The 20259-nt window shown below is 32.4% G+C and overlaps 1 protein-coding gene across 1 annotated transcript in view; it reads right to left on the bottom strand.

The window, feature by feature from the left end:
• LOC107464172 (putative F-box/LRR-repeat protein At3g59160) overlaps positions 1–20259 on the bottom strand; it is a 121048-nt gene that overhangs the window by 70367 nt on the left and 30422 nt on the right. Inside the window, exons 2-3 of the mRNA XM_052253829.1 lie at positions 13878–13947; positions 12843–13708 (exon numbers count right to left, since the gene is read on the bottom strand). Of these exons, the coding sequence (XP_052109789.1) occupies positions 12843–13682 (840 nt within the window). The 5' untranslated portion in view covers positions 13683–13708; positions 13878–13947. The remainder of the gene's footprint in view (positions 1–12842; positions 13709–13877; positions 13948–20259) is intronic.

The raw sequence follows: 20259 nt of genomic DNA, 5'->3' as shown, positions 1-20259 counted from the left end.
TTATAAAAATTAACATAATAATTAAATTCTTTTTTAAAAGAAACAAATAAAAGAAAAAAATTCTACACTTAAAATTTTATTCACATCATGCTTAATGACGATGAGCTAATAATATATAAAGAGTTTTAAATATATCAAAAATATCAATATTTTAATTATTTTAAGTGGTGATTTAAATTATAGAAAATATATATAATTAAAATCTACGGATAAAACAACTTGGACAGTGAAATTTTTCTAATAATATATATACCTTAAGTAACTGTTTTGTTTCCTAGTGACCATTGGGTTTTGTGGTCATGTTAGGCGTATAGGCCATGTCTTCAGTTTTCGCTGCTCTGCTGCTGTCCCTGTCGCTGTTGCTGTTGCTGTCGCTGCCACCGCTGTCACTGCTGCCGCCACTGCGAGACTGCTGGTTGCTGCTGCGGGACTGCCGGGGTGGATCACGAAGGGATATGAGCTGATCCACATTTTGGGGTTTAGTTTGTCGACTCATTGTGAGAGATGTAATGTAATTAGTAAAATGTTGTGATCAATGGACTAACACTTTATTTGTTTTTGTATGTATTGATCTGCCATTTCGTATTTATAGATGTGTTTGATGCATGCATGTGTACATTTACATATGTATGATATGAGCGTGTCAACATTTGTAAACTTTGCATGAAATTTAACTTGTAAAAACATGCTGTATATATAGTTCAGAGGTACGTTGTTGGGAATTTTCATTTCTTGAGAAAACTAAATTAATTAGGGAAACTCATGGTAGCTAAGAGAGGCGTGTACAGTCATCACTTTTATTTTTATTTTATTTTTGTTGAAAGAGATTAATGATGTTTCTTCATGTTGATGGATATTGCATGAGAAATGCTACTGCATTTCCATTGGACTACTGCAGAGAAATGCATGGAATACTCTTCTTTTTTTTCTTTTTTCTTTTTTATAAGAAACTCAATGACAATATATAATAACTGTAGAAAGAAATGGCGGTGAGTAATTTGTAAAAGAATTTCAGTGTCATTTGCACGAAAGTGGAACTAAGCCATGGCGTGCGCCTGCGTGTTTGAAGTTGGAAGGGTGAATTGTGCAGGTATTTACAGTAACGTGTTTGTAGAATGAGTAGTTGGGTATGAATTAATTAAAAAAGATAGATGAATAGTCAACATTATTTATTAAAGGATCCCGCAAGAGAGTTTCGAATCAAAGTTCTAATATCATGTTATAATACCACTTATTCCAAAAGTTTTAACTAATAGAAAAATGTAATAGTTATATTTCTAATACTCCATAAACTTTTATTGTACACATTGTACAAATATTCTATTGACTCTTCGTATTTTTTATTTATTAAATTATTACTATTAATTGTCATATTTTCTTTGATTCTTCTATAATTATGTTACTTACTTCTGGCCCGGCCCGACCATATTAATAGTTAATTAAAGCGGTATGCAGTCGGATCATAACAATAGAAAGTGTATTGCAGATTTTGCGACGGTGTATTGTAAATTTGTAATGTAATTCTTCAACAATTTGACTTGGTATAGGTTTTTAGAAGATAATTCATCTCTATTTTGTATTTTCCTAAAAAGAAATTGCTGGTGCAAATATAATATTTTATCATACTTTTTGAAATAAGACCAGTGACTTGTATATATTTATGTCTATTAATTAATTCACTATTTTGTTTAAAAATAACAAAATATTATATAAATTTATATATAAAATATATTTTATAAAAAAATTATATATATGAAAAATATTTTAGGAAAATGATACAATCATGTTATAACTTTAAAAAATACAGTTGTTCATATCTTATCCCACAATTCAGTCAAACCTAAAATGCATAGAACTCATTTAACACTCTATAAATATTAGTACTCAAATTTTCATTCTTATTTGTCTGACCTTATAAGAGGTTAGATATGGCGACAGAGCTTAACTCTACTTATCCAAATAAGTAACTAATCCCCTCAATAGCTACTACTCATCTAAAAAAGAGATCTTAACAAACTCCCTAGCAAAAGGAGTAACAAACTCTCCATCAAATGTGGAACTACTTCAAAAGGTGATTATCGACGCTACATCTATAAATATCTTGATACCCTCATATATTATTCGAATTCCAATGTACTAAAAATTTGCCTAAAACTCATGCTAACTTAAGTATTGGAGTTCCTTACAAATACCACCCATCTCTACTCACAAACAATTCGGACAGGTTCATCCTCATTGGAGAAGATGTTAGATAAATCACCCAAAGCAACCCAATTTCAAGTAATCCTCAAAATATTAACGTCGTTGCCGGGGACCTAGAAATCAAGACTGTACGATGGCAGAAGACAATGCTGAGGACGAACACATAGCTTTCGATTCGGAACTCAAGAAGAAGAGCAACATAACGACGAGCGAGCGCTAGTCATACTTTCCCAAGTTAATAAAGGGATAGGTGCACCTAGAGATACGCACACTTTAAACCCGAAAGGACACATGATAAGCTCATAAGTACACTGACCTAAAACATCCGGGTTAAGAGATCTCACAGAGATCATCAGACTTGTCCATGGACATCAAATTCTACTGGAACTACTCGAGCAGGAGCTAGAACGACAACGAGAATATGAAAGAGCCCTAAAAAGGGATGTTTGACGACGAAAGGAGCTAGAAGAAAAGCTCCTGAAATTGGAGTTCGACTTTAAAGGTCAGATAGCCCGAGCTGACCGAGAAAAAATACTTCTGATTGGTGAAGATCCATTCATAAAAGAAATCATGCGGGCTAAAGTACCTAGAAACTTTAAGATCTAGGACATAGATTTTTCTGATGGAACCACCAATCCAAGGTATCATCTGAGCAATTTCAAAAGCTGCATGTAATTGGCATATTAGATGCATCAGATGCAACTCATTGTAAAGCCTTTCCTACTACATTAACCGAAGCGGCCGTAAAATGATTTAATAGTTTATCACCTATATCGGTTATGTGCTTTGATGATTTGGTAAGAAGCTTCCTTACCCGATTTTTCATCCAAAAGGATAAGGTCAGGCATGTGCCAAGCCTCTTAGGAGTAAAACAAGAAGTTGAAAAGTCCCTCTAAGTTTATATGAATACAGTTCAAATACAGATAATTAATTCAACATTATTGGGTCCTTACTACCCACTTCTGAAACCATCGATCTCTGGTCTCGGCCAAAATCTGTGTGTAGGTCGCCACGAATGGTCGTACATCAACTTAATGATGTCAGAAATCTCCCGTTTGAGCATTGAGATTTAGTACAAACCTAACAGAGAAAAAACCTAACATTAACAAACACATAGAAACGCATCAAGTTAAGATTAACAAACGTAAGATTAAAAAATTGTATGTACTCACACCTACATGCCATCGGCCTAAATCCTTAGTCGGATGACCGACTGTGGTGGAGGGGCATCCTGCTAGAGGCACAGGAGGAATGATGCACCGCTAGATCGGCAGGGGGCATAGCAAAAGGAGGCACGTAGAGTTTGGGACCATAATAAATTGCTGGTCTGCTGGACCCACCTATGACGTCACAAGAGTCGACGGGGTAGTCGGGATAGAAGGCGATGATTGGGTAGTCCTTGGAAATTTGTTGGAAGCCCGCCATCTACCACGACCACATGACTCACTCGACTGACGTCTGCTACCTGTCTTCATGTCTGCACAACATATATATTACTTACACTAATCAAAACCCAGTTAAATTCACTAACTCTAAACATATTAATACACTCAATACAGTAAATATATTAATAACATACCAAACACCAATGAATAATAACATAAGAAAAAACTCAAGAAATAACAAATAATTGTAACAATATGAGACAAGATATGAATAACAAATAATTATAACAAATAACCTAAAATACTTAAAATAAAAATTTTAAGGAGGAACCAATTCATGCTATAATTAATACAAATATCTATAAATCCTAAACATAATTTTAAGACTTTTGAAAACATAGTTTTAATTTTTCAATTTCATTCGAAATCTTGTAAAATTTTTGATAGAGTTTTTCCTAAAATTCGAATTTTTCCACCCTTCAAGGATTCCATCCAAACTAAATATCCATCAAAACCAACATACAAAGGTTGAATAGAATCCTAAACCCTAACTTATTCAAACAAACTAATTATTCAAACCAATGAAATTTACGTCAAAAATTAAATAAAATTTTTTTCTCATAGCTCATGATTTTTCAATCTAACAAAAACAAGTAAAAACAAAACACAAGTAATATAACAATTAACACACACAAATATACAAATCAAGCATGATTTCTGAACCAATATTCTCAAACATCCTTATTCCTAAAATAATGTATTAACACTCTAACTAACTCAGAATCATTCAACAGCCATAACCCTCACTAATCAAATTTCTAACACTAATAGAATAATAAACTAATAGGTAATACACTAACAATTAAAGAAATTTTGTTTCTAATTTTAAAATATATGTCATAGAGATGGAGAGTCAGGATGTACTTGAATCTGGAGCGGCGGCGGTGCTGGAGCAACGCCGAAGGGGTTGGGTAGAGAGAAAAATGGAGAAGCAGTGAGAGAGCAGGGCTAGCGACGGCAGGGTTGGAGTGGCGGCAAAAGGGGTTGTGCTGGGTAGAGAGAAATGGAGATAGAAAAGGGTTTGAGAGAGAGAGAGGGGGTTTGAAAGATGTAGGGGGAGAGGGTTTGCGCTCTCAATTTGAGACCTGATTACTGTTGAATTTACCGTCAGATGTGTTTCATCAAAATGCAACGTTTAACTAAAATGTGTTACCGTCGGAATAATTCAACGGTAAATCCGACAAAAAATTTCACACCTATTCCATACCTTTTCCCTCCAAATATTACCCACGAATTTACCGTCGGATAAGTGAATCCATCGGTAACAATTTGACGTAACAAATTTCACAACAAATTCCTCCATAAACCCGTCGGTAACTCGAGACGCTAAATCCGACGGTACTTAACATTTTTCTTATAGTGCCGGGCTCATGACTAGTCTAGCAGAAACGACGAAAGTTCAGTCCTGAAATAGCAGAAGTTATAGAAGAACAAATCCAGGCACTGCTAGAAGTTGACTTTATAAGGAAGGTAAAATATCCATTATGGCTTGCGAACATAGTACTCGTGAAGAAACAAAACGGGAAGTGGAAGATGTGCGTTGACTACACCGACCTTAACAAAGCTTGCTCCAATGACCCTTATCCACTTTTCAGTATCGATGCTCTGGTAGATTTGGCCTCAGGCTACAAATACTTATTTTTTATGTACGCATATTTGGAATACAATTAAATCCCGATGTATAAGCTGGATCAAAAGAATACCTCTTTCATTAACAAATTACTGCTATGTGATAATGTCATTTGTATTAAAAAATATTAGAGTCACTTATCAAATATTAATAAATAAAGTGTTCTTATCTCACTTCAAAAAATTAATAGAACTCTACGTACATGATATGATTGATTTTAGATTTTAGGTTTTTGACCCTATTATTATGCAATTTTTGTAAATTCGATCATATTTTTATGTAAAAATTATGAAATTTTATAATAAAAATAGGTTGATGAAAAAATTTGACAACAATTTATAATAAATATAATGGCAATTTTAAAATAATAAGATTCTAAAATTGTGATGGTTATTATGGTGATTTTAATAAAAAATACTGTATTTTTTTAAATTATGGCAATTTTTTATTTGTTTTACTATTATTGGCATTTTTGAAAATTGTGGCAGTTTAAAATTACTATTATATATGAAGAATAATGATAACTGTTATTTTAACTAATTTAAAATAGCTATTTAAGAGCCATTTTAAACCAACTAAAAAATTGCCATTTTAATAAAAACTGTGGTATAATTTTAAAAAATCAGCGTAATAATCAAATGACGCTTAAAATTATGGCAATTTTTTTATCGCTGTTAAAGATAATAATGACAGTTAAAATTACGTAAAATCTTAAAAAAAAAAGTATTTTAACCAGAATTTTTTATAATGCTAGGAGATTACTTATTAATTTTACCCTGATTTATATTGATACCTTTCAATGGAGAACAAACGTACAATAATCGAAATAATGACCTATAGTTATATTATATTGTGAATATTATATTCACAATAATCTACTTAAAATAGCACTGCCTATAATATAAACTTTTCAGAGACATTAATAATAATTACACATAAAAGTTGCCTTCTACGTATAATGTTCAAAGCTGCAATAACATACAGCGACCACTAATAATAACAAAACGAACAAGAAGTAACGAATTACAATTAATTAACCAAGTAATAGATGATCTTTATTCTTTGATTAACAGTAATACTATAATCTCTGCTGCTGGGTAAGCTTATTCCTTTAATTTCAATAGCTAGTAGCTACATAGCTCCCACTTCCACGTATGCATGTACGACCTTCAACAAAAATATTGAAAAGATGAATAATAATTTTAGTATCTTCTCATCATGCTTAATAATGATGAGCTAATTAATAAAATTTAAAAAACAGCTATATATATATATATATACAACAATGATAGGGAATAACTCTATATAAGTCAAGAATCAGCCAACTGATAAATCAGAAGCACCGGTGACTTTAACCGGATGTTGCTACTGATAGGTACACGGATGTTTTTTTTTCTTGTAAATTGGATGGTTTTTGATATGATTTCTATATTTCATGTGTTACGCATTAATAAAACATAATTAATTATATAGAACTAACTAATGAATGATCAAAGCATCTGTTCCGTGATTCTCTCCTATCATTAGCATATTTTCCCTCATGTTTTGAACGTAGTCAACAATAATTTAAAAAAAAATTAAATTATAAATTAATAAAACTAATTATTTTTTTTTTAATTAGCTGATATCATTTAATGGAAGTAATGCAAGAAGATATATATACACTTTAAGTACCTGTTTCCTAGTGATCATGGACTTCATGTTCATCTTAGGTTGTAGGCCATGTCTCCAGGTTTTGCTGGTGGTGGCTGCTGCTGCGGCTGTGGCGGCGGATTTGAGTTCGTTTTTCCAATCGTGTAGCCCAAGTTTCCAGTTTGTGGTGGTGGTGGCTGCTGCTGCTGCCGCCGACCTGAGTTCCCTCTTTGAATCTCGTAGGCCATGTGATCAGCAGTGTTCATTGTTTGTTTTTGTTGTTGTTATTGGTTTTTGTTCTTGCTAGGTGTTGGGTTAGCTTGGAAATCTATTGTTATGGCATCTTAATTTATAGATGTTATGTGATTCATGCATGCATATTCTACGTAAATTAGGGTACATTTACATATGATATCAGCGTCTCAACATTTGTAATCTTTACATGAAATTTAACTTGTAATAATATTATATTGTGAGATTGTTGTATTCTTATTAACTGTATAGTTCAGATGCGTTCTTGAGAAAACTAATTAATTAGGGAAACTCATGGTAGCTAAGAGAGGCGTGTACGGTAATTACTTTTATTTTTTATTTTTTTGTTGAAAGAGATTACTGGTTTTTCATGTTGATGGACATTGCATGAGAAATGCTACTGCATTTCGATGGACATTGCAGGGAAATGATGAAATGCTCTTCGATCTCCATTTTTATTTTTTATTTTTTAATTATAAGAAAATCGATGACAATAATAATTAATAACTCGATGAGTAATTTGTAAAAGAATTTCAGTATCATTTGCGCCAACAATTCGAGGAACTAAGCCAACCCATGCGTGCGTGTTTGAAGTTTGAATGGCGAATTGTGAAGACATTTATTTACAGTACCGCATATGGGAAATGAGTTAGTTGGGTATGAATTAAAGAAGATGGATATAGATACATGTATAGACTATAGAGATCAACATTATATTATTTTATTTCTAATTCCTCTAAGTAGATAACAGCGGTGCAAGTCATGTGAATAATGGGCTATATTCAAGCTCATTAAACATAAAAAAAAGCACTTCTATAAAGATATTTAAAATCATTTTTTTGAATATTTTTTATTAATTAAAATCTAATACATATAATCAATTAAATTATATTATTTTTGTCAAAATTAAATAGAATAAATTAATTTGACCGAAAAATTAATCTAAATTAATATTTTTTTATACAAAATGACTACAGAATATTTTAATTATTTTTTATAATAGGAATATTGTAATTATTTTTTATAAAAAATATTAATTTAGACTGATTCAATACGTAATTTATCGATTTTTTAGTCAAATCAATTTATCTGATATAATTTTAATAAAAACAACATACTTTAATGAATTATATGTATTGAATTTTAATTATCTAAAAATATCTTAAAAAAAATATGACGTTGTTATTGTGTTGGACATTATTCATGAGATAGGATATGACGGTGTTATTGTGTTGGACATTATTCATGGAATAGGATATCTCCAATAAAGCATTAGAAGAAGAATTAGTATTGTACCTATGTTTTCTGATTCACCCTCATTTTCTGCTCTAGAACCTGAATTGGCAGCAATTTTTTCATTATTCTATTTTTTCTGATCATCTTGCACACTCATTTTGAGAAACTATGAAAAAGTCAAGTAGGTGGAGATTTTTCTTCGGTTGAGCTGGAATAGAACCATCCTGAGGTTGGTTAGGATTGAAGGAAGCTCTCTTTTTAGTTAAACGCCTACCGACTTGATCTGCCTTAATCCATTCATCAATTCTATCTTTCTTGATATTGTTTTGAGCAGAATCATCAATAAAAAATTGGCAGTTCTTAGATTCATGCCCCAATTTTGCACAATAAATACAGAACACACTTTATACATTCATAGCGTACTCCAATTTCCAGTATTTTCTGATTAGGATCAAGCAATTTCAGTGTATCCTCACTCTTTTATCACCATTCCACTTTAGTCTTCATTATGTGTGTATCTTTGCCTCTAACTTCTAATAGAGCAACATCTTCAATTTGACTAAGTCTCCCACCCAATTTTTGACCAATCTCAAGCGTTTTATATTGTTCAGGCAATCCCCAAAATTGTGCCCATACAAGAAAAGAAGATATGTGATTATCCTCCATGTTTATTGACTGCTTCCATCTGCGAACATGAATAACAAAACTCTTGAATAACCAAGTCGAACCCCTTTCAATTCTAGTCAAATCAGAGTCATTCTGAAAGAAAAATTGAAACTGGTTCCTGGATTTTTCGACTACTCTAAATTCTTTTGGGTTATTCCATATTGCATAGAGAGCTCCTTCCGTAGTACCTACGAAAAAGATCCGATCTGAAAAAATTCTTTCGGACAGACTCCGCATGCATGCTTGAATTCCTTAAAAACATCTTCATAAGCTAAAACGATCAAATCATCTCCTGATCACTATCAATTATATGAGGGATCTGAGCCTCTGTTTTGTTGCTCATGTGTAGAGAAAATCAGAATTGGTATTTAATGATTCAGAGAGAAATAAAATATATGGAATAAGTGAATTAGAAAACGAAATGAATTAAAAGAAGAATGAATTGGAGAAAAAACGAAAATTAGGGAGCTAAATGGAAAAGAAATTAAGAGAGAAAAGTAGAAGATGGAAAAAACTTTGATGAAGAAAAGACAAAGAAAGGTATAACCATGGAAGCGGCGCAATAAAATCCTAACAGAGCGTGAACGGGCGCTAGACGAGGAGTACGTACTCCCGCAATGTGTCATGGGAGTCAAAGATTATTGTAAATAGACCCCAATGATATTAACCAAAACTTAAAATAGTATTTTTATATTTAACAATAAAAAATAAACAAAGTTATATTACCAATAAAATGTATTATTTTTTTATTAATATTTGACTAATTTTAATTTCTAAAGCTTAAATGCTAAATATTAAATATTAATAGTACAAAAATAAAATATTAATTTATATTAATAAAAGATTACTTCCTTAATATTTTTCTAAAAGCTAATTATAAAATAGAGTATTATTTTTGAATTGTCAACCACAACATTAAATTCGAAACAAGTAAGATTAATACTAACGAAAGACATATTTGCTAATGCCACAAAAGATTTAGAATCTTGATAAGTAAAAGTAATTAAACTCGGAGCATTAATCCATGCATTCTCCAAATTAGAACACCAAGCAACCTTTAAAACTTTAAGTTGCACCACTGGAAAGATGCATATCTCTAGATAGAACGAATTTCGTTAATTTCAGTTTCTCAAGGCCATAAAATGTATGGAAAAGTTCAAGAAACCACATGCTTGTGAGAATCAAATTGTTTGGGTATTGAAAGCCTAGATATTTTACATTTGAACACGTACATGTGTTCCTATTAGCGGTTCTATTGTTAAGAGTAATTCACCAAGTAAAAAAATATAAAATGAGAAGACATATAATCTAATTTAACTTGAAGGCATCAACTTAGTAAGTCTCTCGTCTTATTAATTTAATATAGTAATTAAATTGAAAAAAAAGTTTGATATATAATAATTTAGCTAATTAAATCAAAACCCTTCAATAATTGGAAAGTATATATATAATCCAAATTAAAATTAAGGAGAACTAAAAAGACAACAATATCATATACTAGATAAGCACAGTTTGTCACTACATAGTTTTCAAGAGCTGAAACATTCTCGCCATCATAGTAGTAAAAATTTGTCACTACTTTCCACCATCTCAGTCTAATATGCAAAATTATTATGCTAATTTTTCTGCTTTTAGTCATAGTAGTAGAATATTAGGGATGCAACAACCACAAGCAATGATTCATAATAGGTCTTCCATTGCAGTTGGACCTGGTATCTTCATAATGTATTGTTGGGAAACCAAATCATGAATCCTCAATGCAGCATGAATTAGTTGACGCTGGGACCGGCGTTGATGCCGCCACCGGACAGAGAAGTACTGCCGCCAAAAGAGATGAGTTTAGGTGAAAATATAAATCCAAGCCAAGCAAATAAATAACCACCAGGCAATGTTGTAGCATTGCATGAATTACAAATATATAGCTTTTAATTCTATCATCACGTTTAAGTTTAAGTATACGTTTCTTGCTTTAACAGGTCTAGGGAATAACAAACCTCAAAGAGAGATCGAATTGACTATCCATGTGGTAATTTTCTAATGTATGGTTGATATAAATAGATGAAAATATTGTTAGATTTTATTATCATATACTAGGATTATTATAGTTTCTGTTGACAAGTATTTGAGTTAATTAATAAATTTATTTACTTATTTATTATATTAATTGTAAGGATTGGTGGTTAGGTGAAGTAAAACTCTTACTTTTACTTTATTAACATTAATTTTTAAATATAATATTTTTAAAATTATAGCATATGATAAATTAAAATAAGGCATGATTTGATAAAGCTTTTTAAGAAGATATTTATACTTGTAAATACATCATTTTTTTACATGATAAATTAAAACCGATTGTGTATATGTGTTTGCATTTTTAAAAAGTTAAAAGTTTTGAAAGCACGTAAGAATATTTTGTGAAAATTAGTTTATACTTATTCAAAATATTAAAAAGTCTAAAATATATAAAAAATGTTCAAATGTAAAGTTCCATTCAGAATCAAAATTTTCTCTCATTTTATGAAATTTAGATATGAATGTTAAAGCAGAACATATCAATTACTTTCAACTGGTTCATCAACAGTTCAACACAAAGAAGGTAAGAAAACAAAAACGACATAATAAATTGCAGTTGTAATTTTATATATTTAAAACTGAAGTTGTCTTACTGTAATGAGTCCCACTCTAACTCAAAGTTAAGCCGCAAAGCCCGGAAAGAAAAATTTATTGGCAATGAATCCAAGAGTGCTTCACAATCACTGAGGTTCTCATATTTCTCAGGATAGCTTCTGACTTTGACATCTTTCAAATCATGCCACCAACATTTCATTTGACTTGAACTGCAGCATCTCTCTTCCTCGTTGTGGCACCTTAGCTTCTCCAATAGTAGCTGTTGTTGATTTGGCCAATTCACAACTAGAATTAGAGAGGTGAAGGGGGTGGGAGAGTAGTGTTTTTTAAGCGTAAAACTAGTTTTTAAAATTTAAAAATCAGAATTTTTTAAAAAGTTGGCTATATAGAATTGGTTCATAAACTTTCTCAAACCACTGAAAGACAATCAAATCAGGAGTTAAGGGGCAATGAATCAATGACAAACCTTAAGGAATATTCTGCTGCAAAGTCTCACGTTCAAAGAAATAATAGCAGGACGGAAGCTCCAAAACAAATCATTGATAAGAAGCACACACAACTCTTCAGTTTCTTCAGCTACCGATAACCTCAATTCTTTGATCCTTGGCAAAGGGACTTGAACATTTTGTAGTACATCTTCATGGAACACAATCTGCTCATCCAAAATACAATTCCAACACAAATGACATCAAAGTTCTCCATGTAAACTTTTATTTTAGCGACTAAAACATAATTTGGTAATGTACACTTACAGATGAACCTCTCATGATTCCAAGATACAAGGATACCATAACATTTCTTGGTGGCATGTTCTGAAAAAATGCTCTAAGCCTTTTCAAATCCATACGAGATACTAGTCGGAAGCCTAAATCAAAATCCACCTGATTTGAACAATTCACAAAAGATATAGCTGCTGGCATGTGGCTGGATTTTCCAGAATATCTACATGACTCTAAATTCGGCGCATCGATCTTAGCTTCCTTCAACTCTAAGCAAGCATCGAAGGACAAAACCTTGAGGCGAGAACTGGAGATCATTAGGCTCTCAGATGTAACACAACCACTTAATTTCAACGTCTCAAGCAAAGGAAACTTGTCAAAAAGTTCACGTAACCATTGGTTAGAGACGAAAACAGCCTCTAAAATAAACACCTTCAAATTTCTGCACTTGTCTATACTGATATTACAAGGGAACTCTAATTTGTCATTACCAAGTTCAAGATACTCTAGACTCGGTACATCAACATGAATTTCACGAAATCCAGAAAACTTAGCAGACTTTAGCTTAGGCAAATCATGTACTTTTACAATTTCCAATCCAACACAGTGATCCAATACTAAGTCCTCAATCATAGGACAACCAGAAATGAGATCTTCAAGCGCTTGTTCATGTCCCAAATAAACATAAACTAAGGACAATATCCGCAACATAGGGAACCTAATTCTGTGATTTACAATCAATTTGTCTGCTCTAATCTTCCCTGACAACACTAATTCAGTTAATGACTTGGCTTTCAGTACATCTGGTGGCAAGTAGTAATAATTATCAACCGCGTGTGAGTCAAACTCACATCCAAAGAAACAGTCAGCAAGTTGAAGTTCAAGCTTTAGCACCTGAATACTGCTACTTTCACCTACTATCTTCATCCACCGGTCGACGAGATGTGGCATGAACTGAGGATGGAAGAACATCATACTCAGGTTAAATTCTTTGATGGCAAAGCCGTGGTGGTGGAACCTAACAAGTGTCCTGTCCACAGAGTTGAAGAACCTGTTCACTTTCCTCCTGTTGTCTTGTATCTTCAGGGGATTTTTTCTATCCTTCAAGTGCACGTGCACACATCGAGAGCCGTCGAAGACCAAGATGGGAAATGAGGACCATGTTTCATGCCAAGCCTTGGACAAAACACTGGTCCTTGCAGCATCTTCGTAAGGCAACCTTGAAAGAATGTCATGCAGGATTATCTTTGGCAGATCAGAAATTTTGTCCATTTCCTTAATAAAATCTCTGAGCTCCCCTAACAGAAACAATTACTAAGGATTAAATAATGTTCTACAATTACATTCAATAATTCTATGCTAATAACTTTCATCATAATAGAAGAGAAGGGTCATTGATATATTGAAATGAAAAGTTGTAGTGGGATGCAAGTGTATGAAAAAGCTGTTTGAGTGTAAATTGCATACCAGTGTGTTCAAGAATTGCTGAGACTGAGATCGTTGATGTGCATTGAGATTTTGGTAAAGTGTGAAAAACCTATCTCATCAAGATCTTCATCAGCTATGAATTATTGAATATATTTTTCAAGCAACTATCTTTCTTTTTCCCTGCCAGTGCCTTGTCATGTCAAATATGAGTCATGAAATATTTCAGGTTAAGGTTTAAAGAACTTTCTCCCGTTTGAAAGTTGTGTGGCATGTAAAACTGTAAAAGGAAGGAGCGGGAGGAGATAGTGGGATTTAGGGGTACACATGAACCGGATAGTCAGAAGATCCGGCCCTGATTCGAATATTTTAGGATTAATTTGGTGTGGTTTTATTGGGTGTAAAATTAGATAAGAATTTTAAAAATAGATTCGATTTTTATTTAGAGTTGGGTCCGAATTAAGGCAAATCCAGTTTCACCCATTCTATGTGCATCTTAGAGCTACTAAAAAGGTATATATGTTTTAAATTAATTCTATTATTATGTTATATTAATTATAAGATTATTGTTTTATTTTTAATCACATTTGTTGAATTAGGAAATAAATCAAAAAAGGCATGAAATTAGAATTTATGAACAAATTCAAGTTCAAGTATGATTATCAACTTTTCTGCAACAAGTATTTTTTCTTTTTTATAAATGAGTGCATCATAATTTTTTGACATAACATTTATCAAGACTCGGATTTCTCCCAGTAAATACCTGGTTTTAGTGTGGCCCGAGAGTAGTATGATTTTACCGGGTCTAGGATCGGGTAAGGGTCTTAAAAGTAGACCCGATCATTATTTAGGGTCGGATTCGGGTCATGGTGAACCCGATTTCACCCGACCCATATGCACCCTTAATAGAATTAATCAAACTTAAAATAGCATTTTTATATTTAACAATAAGAAATAAACTAAGTTATATTACTAATAAAATATATTTTTTTATTAATATTTGACTAATTCTAAATTCTAAATCTTAAATTCTAAATACTAATAGTATAAAGAATTAATCTCCACATAAAAATGTTTTTGTTATACACGTCTTACAAATCCATATACTCATTTATACCTAAAATGCACCTCTACTGGCACGTCTAGTCCACGTGCTTCTTAACAGATTTTTCAATCAACGCACAAGAATATATAACTTCCATTTTCGAAAGGATTTCATTTCCTTTTTCAAATTTCTTCTGCGTTTTCTTGCCTTTTCTCTTCGATCTCTTTCGTGCGTTTTTCTCTGTATTCTCTTTCTTCCTTTTTCTCAATTTTCATAGTTTCTGAAATCAAGCTCTGAAATCGTTTTCAAGATAATGGATGATTTAACTTCAGATTGTCAGCTGAACCAGAGCGAAATAAATTTTGAATTTGATTCCAATGAAGTTTCTGAGATGTGGTTTAATTCCAGTTAATATTTTTGTTAGTAGTTTATGATTGTTGAGCCGAATAATGTTGTGAACCTTGCTTGTAAAATTTGCTATTCATTGTTTGTTGTTTGAATTAAATGTAACGTACTAGTTCTGATGAATTTTCTGCATTTTATATCAGACTTTCGGGTGTAAATCATGAATATTTGGGTGTACCTTAAGAAGGTTTAGGTGTATTTATAATTTATGACTTTTCATCTAATTGAGGGTGAATTATCTTATTCTTTTAGTTGAATTATTTTAGTTTCTGTTTGACGATGATTCATTAATATGATTTTTGTTATTTTTGATAATGGTTTTATAGTTGTATTTGCATTCTATAGTTTATGCCTGTTTTAATATGGTGTATTTTGGACTTTTTTTGGTATATTATATAGCCCCTCTATTATATTGATGAACAATTTATTCTCAAAGTTGGGATGACTTTTAACACTCTTGAAGATATTGCAAAATTCTATAAGGATTATTCGAAAGCTGCATGTTTTTCTACAAGAGTTCGGAGCACAAATAAGAAAAGAAACGAAATTAAGAATTAATTGATTACATGTAGCAGAGAGAGAAAATGGAAATCATAAATATCTCTGACGGAGAAGACAAACCCCTCAGCAGGATTAAATTGTCCCGCAAGAATTTATATACACATATTGAAGGACATCGATGTTTGGATCATTTCCAAGGTTGTGTTGCATCATTCATATCTTTGTTGTGCAAATCAAGCAGAGATGCTTAAACAGCACAGGAAACTAAGTATGTTCGTGAGTCGTACAATAGAGAATAACGAGAAGGTCGGTATTAGACCAAGCAAAACTTACCGATCATTTGTGGTAGTAGCCAAGGGGTCACCGCGAGTTAAATTTTATAAAAAAAAGACGTGAGAAATTACACTACGAGAGAAGTGCGGAATGTTTTGAAACTAGATAGTGCAAAAGAATTCAGAAAATACTTATTAAGAATGAAAGAGAAGAATCAGAATTTTTTTTTCGAGCTCGAACTCGAGGAGGATCAGTTGATTAAGCTTGCTTTTTGGGCGGACGCAAGGAGCAGGGCTGCCTGTGAGTATTTTGAAGGTGTTTTTTTATTTGACACCACCTACAATACAAACAGGTAATATGTTGTTCTGGTTTATGATGTTGAATTAATGTTGTTTTATAAATCTGATGCAGAGGTGTATATTGGATGTTTTTGGGTATAGACAGTTATTATTTGGGTGTATTTAACGATTTTAATTCTGCTTTGTCGTAATCTATTTCAGGTATAATCTAGTTTTTGGTTCTTTTATCAAGATGAATCACCATGGTCAGTCAACACTTTTGGGATGCGCTTTGATGAAAAACGAAGATATTCAATCATTCAAATGGTTATTTGAATGTTGGCTTCGTTGCATGGGACGAAATGCTCCAAAAGGGATTCTCACTGATCAATGTGCATCAATGCAAAGGGCTATCGAGGCTTGTATGCCCACAATAATTTACTGTTAGTGTATTTGGAACATCATGAAGAAAATTTCAAGCAAATTAAACAGCTACTAGAGACACCTAAAAATTGAACAAGAAATGAGCCGTGTTGTTTGGAACTCTCATACCAAAAAATCATTTGATAGGAATTGGAATGATTTTATAACGAAGTATGGTCTTGTGGACAACAAGTGGCTTTCAGGTAATATCTTTTAAAATCTGTAGCAAAGGTGTAAATTGCATATTTTTTGGTGTATTATAGTCTGATTTAGGTATTTTTTGTAGAGCTTTACGAAGGCTGTCATATATGGATTCCAATTTATCTCGATCACCACTTTTGGACCGGGATGAGAAGCACACAAAAGAGTGAGAGCATGCATGTGTTTTTTAACAAGTTCATTACACGGAATATCTCACTTATCCAATTCGTCAAACAATACGATAATTGCCTCGGAAGCAGGGAGCAAACATAGAGAGAATTGGATGCTGCAGATTTTCACACCATCATACCGTGTGTAACAAAATCCTCAATAGAAGCTCAGTTTCAACAGGTGTACATTCACCAGAAGTTCAGGAAAGTCAAAGCACAATTCAGAGGTAAGGTGAATCGCATCACAGGATCAACAAACTCTACTCTAGGCTATTCGATATATGAAGTTGTAGAACAAGTTTCCAACTCAACATTCAACAAGTTTGCGGTTACATATAACTCGGTAGCATCCCAAGTGAAATGTCAGTGCTTACTATTCAAGTTAAGAGGGATATTTTATCGTCACTCCCTCAGCATGTTAAGCTTTGAACGAGTAAATAGAGTGTCACCGAGATACATATTGGAACGATGGAGCAAGAATGTAAAGAGGAGACACACACACATATGAAGAGCGGCAACGACAAGCCACTGTTGGAGCCAAAAAGCAAGAGGTTTGACGAATTGGTGTTTCATTTGCAAAATATATACAAATTTGCATCAGAATCCGAGGAGCTCACCGTCATTCTGCACCGCACCTATGATAACGTCGTGGTTGAAATGTAAGAGCTGAAAGCCAAAAGGAAGGGGATATGTTCGTTATCTCACGAAGATGCTAACTTGGAATCCGTTAACGAGCTTCAAAACCCTCCAACGGTGAGAACAAAAGGACGTCCCAAAAATAGACTAGGTTCAAAGTTGGACAAACAGATTGCAAATGGCTTAAAGAAAAAGAAAATGAAAGCTCTAAGCAAGATAAAAGTGATATTCTTTAAATAGGAGGTAATTGAGTTTTTTTTTGTTAATAGTTTTGCTAATATGTGCGTGAGTTTATTTTTTTTCAGTTGAACAGTTTTTATGGCGGATCAGTGGTGCAACCAAATTCCAGCCAATATCATGGACATGTTATGAATTATCAGTTCAGAGATCCAACAGTAGGGGATAGGTTTTTGGGTGTATAATGACAGTATTTTGGTGTAACGATCAAATTTTTTTGGGTGTATTTTTGCATTCTCTTGTTTTTGATATTTTCGTTTTTTTATATTTTTCAGATGCTACTGTTTGTGTTGGTAATTAGTGTCTTGTTTATATTTGTTTGTTTTAAATTTACAATACATATACAATCAAATCCTAAAGAGGTTAACAATTCAAATTTCTGAATTTCCATTACTCTTGGTTGGTTTTTCCATGGAAATATGTGAAGACTCAATTAGGAGTATACCGATTATATTTGGGTATATTATTATTAAAGTAATTTGGCGTATTAGCACGTTTGGTGTTGTTTTCCTTGATTTTTTTTCAATCTGTAATTGACAACTTTTGAATACAGCACAAATAGTTTATTTATGCAAAAACAATTTATAATAAGATTAGATTAAATATTCACAAACTTTACAAAAACTGTTCAAACTATTCCAAGACTACACAACATTCAAACTAATTACTGTCAATATCATCTGAATTTATTTGACAATATAGACTTAACAACACTGCAGAAGGCTTGGACAATCTTATTGTTTCGCTTTCCCTAATGGCTGTATCTCTGTCTCGATTCATCTCATGAAACAAAATCCGCGAAGCATATTCAACTCTAAAGTGGTCCACCTCCGCCTACAGTTTAAAAAAATATTTTTTTAATGAACTCCATTAATTTAGTAAAGTAATAGAGAGTTATATAGTTTTAAACATAATTACCTGTATCCAATTGTCCCAGTTATATTTTTCCTTTTTAATGTTTTGAGACTCGATTATTTCAAGCAATTTCATTACATAAATAGCACAATCATAGCTGAAAATCAAAAATAAATTAGCAAATTAAAATAGGACAGCAAGAAAAAATACAATTTTCAGAGAAAAAAATTTATACTCTATTTTTTTACCTAAAATATTGATGTATGGCAGTTCAATTTCACGATCATATTTCTTGAGAGGTGCCCCCGGCATATACCCTCATTCTTCTGAAAAAATCACATACCCCTAAAAACAAAAGATAAAGCAAAATATAAAAAAGAATAAATTTAATACCTGGTTACACCCAAAGGATCCCATACTACACCTTATTTTGAACAAAACTACACCCAAATCCTAAAATATAAACAACAAAATCAACTTATAACAAATTTATTAAGCTTCATTTTGGGTTTGGAGGGACACGCTTGTGATACGGGTCAAGGATACAAAATTTTTTCTTTCTAACATCAGTCACCCATATCCACCAATGCTCCGTGTAGCAAACTGGTGCAAATATATGAATTATGGCTATATTGAACAGTGTTTTGATTTAATTGGCACATAACCAAAGAATTGTGATAAGAAGTTTTAGAAACGAAAACTTACATATGGATGGGATGTCAATTTTTTCAGGTCCAAAAAACGTATGAACATTTTGTAGTCTTTAATCTTAAACGGCTTTTTTGTTTTTGGCTGTAAGAAATCGCCGCTCTCATGATTCCCAATAGCTATATTCTGTAGCATTTGTGAAACACCAAAAGAAATATTTAATACACCCAAAGTATATATTACACAAATACACCCAAAATTGAATTCAATACACCTTACCACAATAGTAGGGGGAGATAGTAAATTTTTTCTTCAAATCTTCTAATATTTTGTCTATTCAAAATCAGACACATAGTAGTGACAATCTAAAAAAATAAAAAACCTAAATTAATTACATCAATCAACATTGCAGTCAGATCTCATAATAAAATTATTAATCTTATTCTAATATTACCTCAATTTTGATATATGAACTAGCTTTTAGAGACGTGAAGTGAATTTTTGACATTACAATGGTTGTTGGGCATTGAGGATTGACGTCGGGATTTTTGCTAGTAAAGAATTTTATAAAAATATAGTCGCGTTGTGAGTATAGATTCTAAACCAATAGAAAATCCCTTCGTACAAACGTTTTGGTTGTCACAAGTAACAAACCCCTAAATAAATTGATAACCGAAGTATTTAAACCTCGGGTCGTCTTCTCAAGAAATTACAGGGAGGTATGTTCTTATTATTGGTTATGAGTTTTGTAA

The sequence above is a fragment of the Arachis duranensis genome, chromosome 9 (assembly GCF_000817695.3).
Source record: "Arachis duranensis cultivar V14167 chromosome 9, aradu.V14167.gnm2.J7QH, whole genome shotgun sequence".
NCBI classification, from domain to species: domain Eukaryota; kingdom Viridiplantae; phylum Streptophyta; class Magnoliopsida; order Fabales; family Fabaceae; genus Arachis; species Arachis duranensis.
This window is presented reverse-complemented; position numbering and strand designations above follow the sequence as displayed.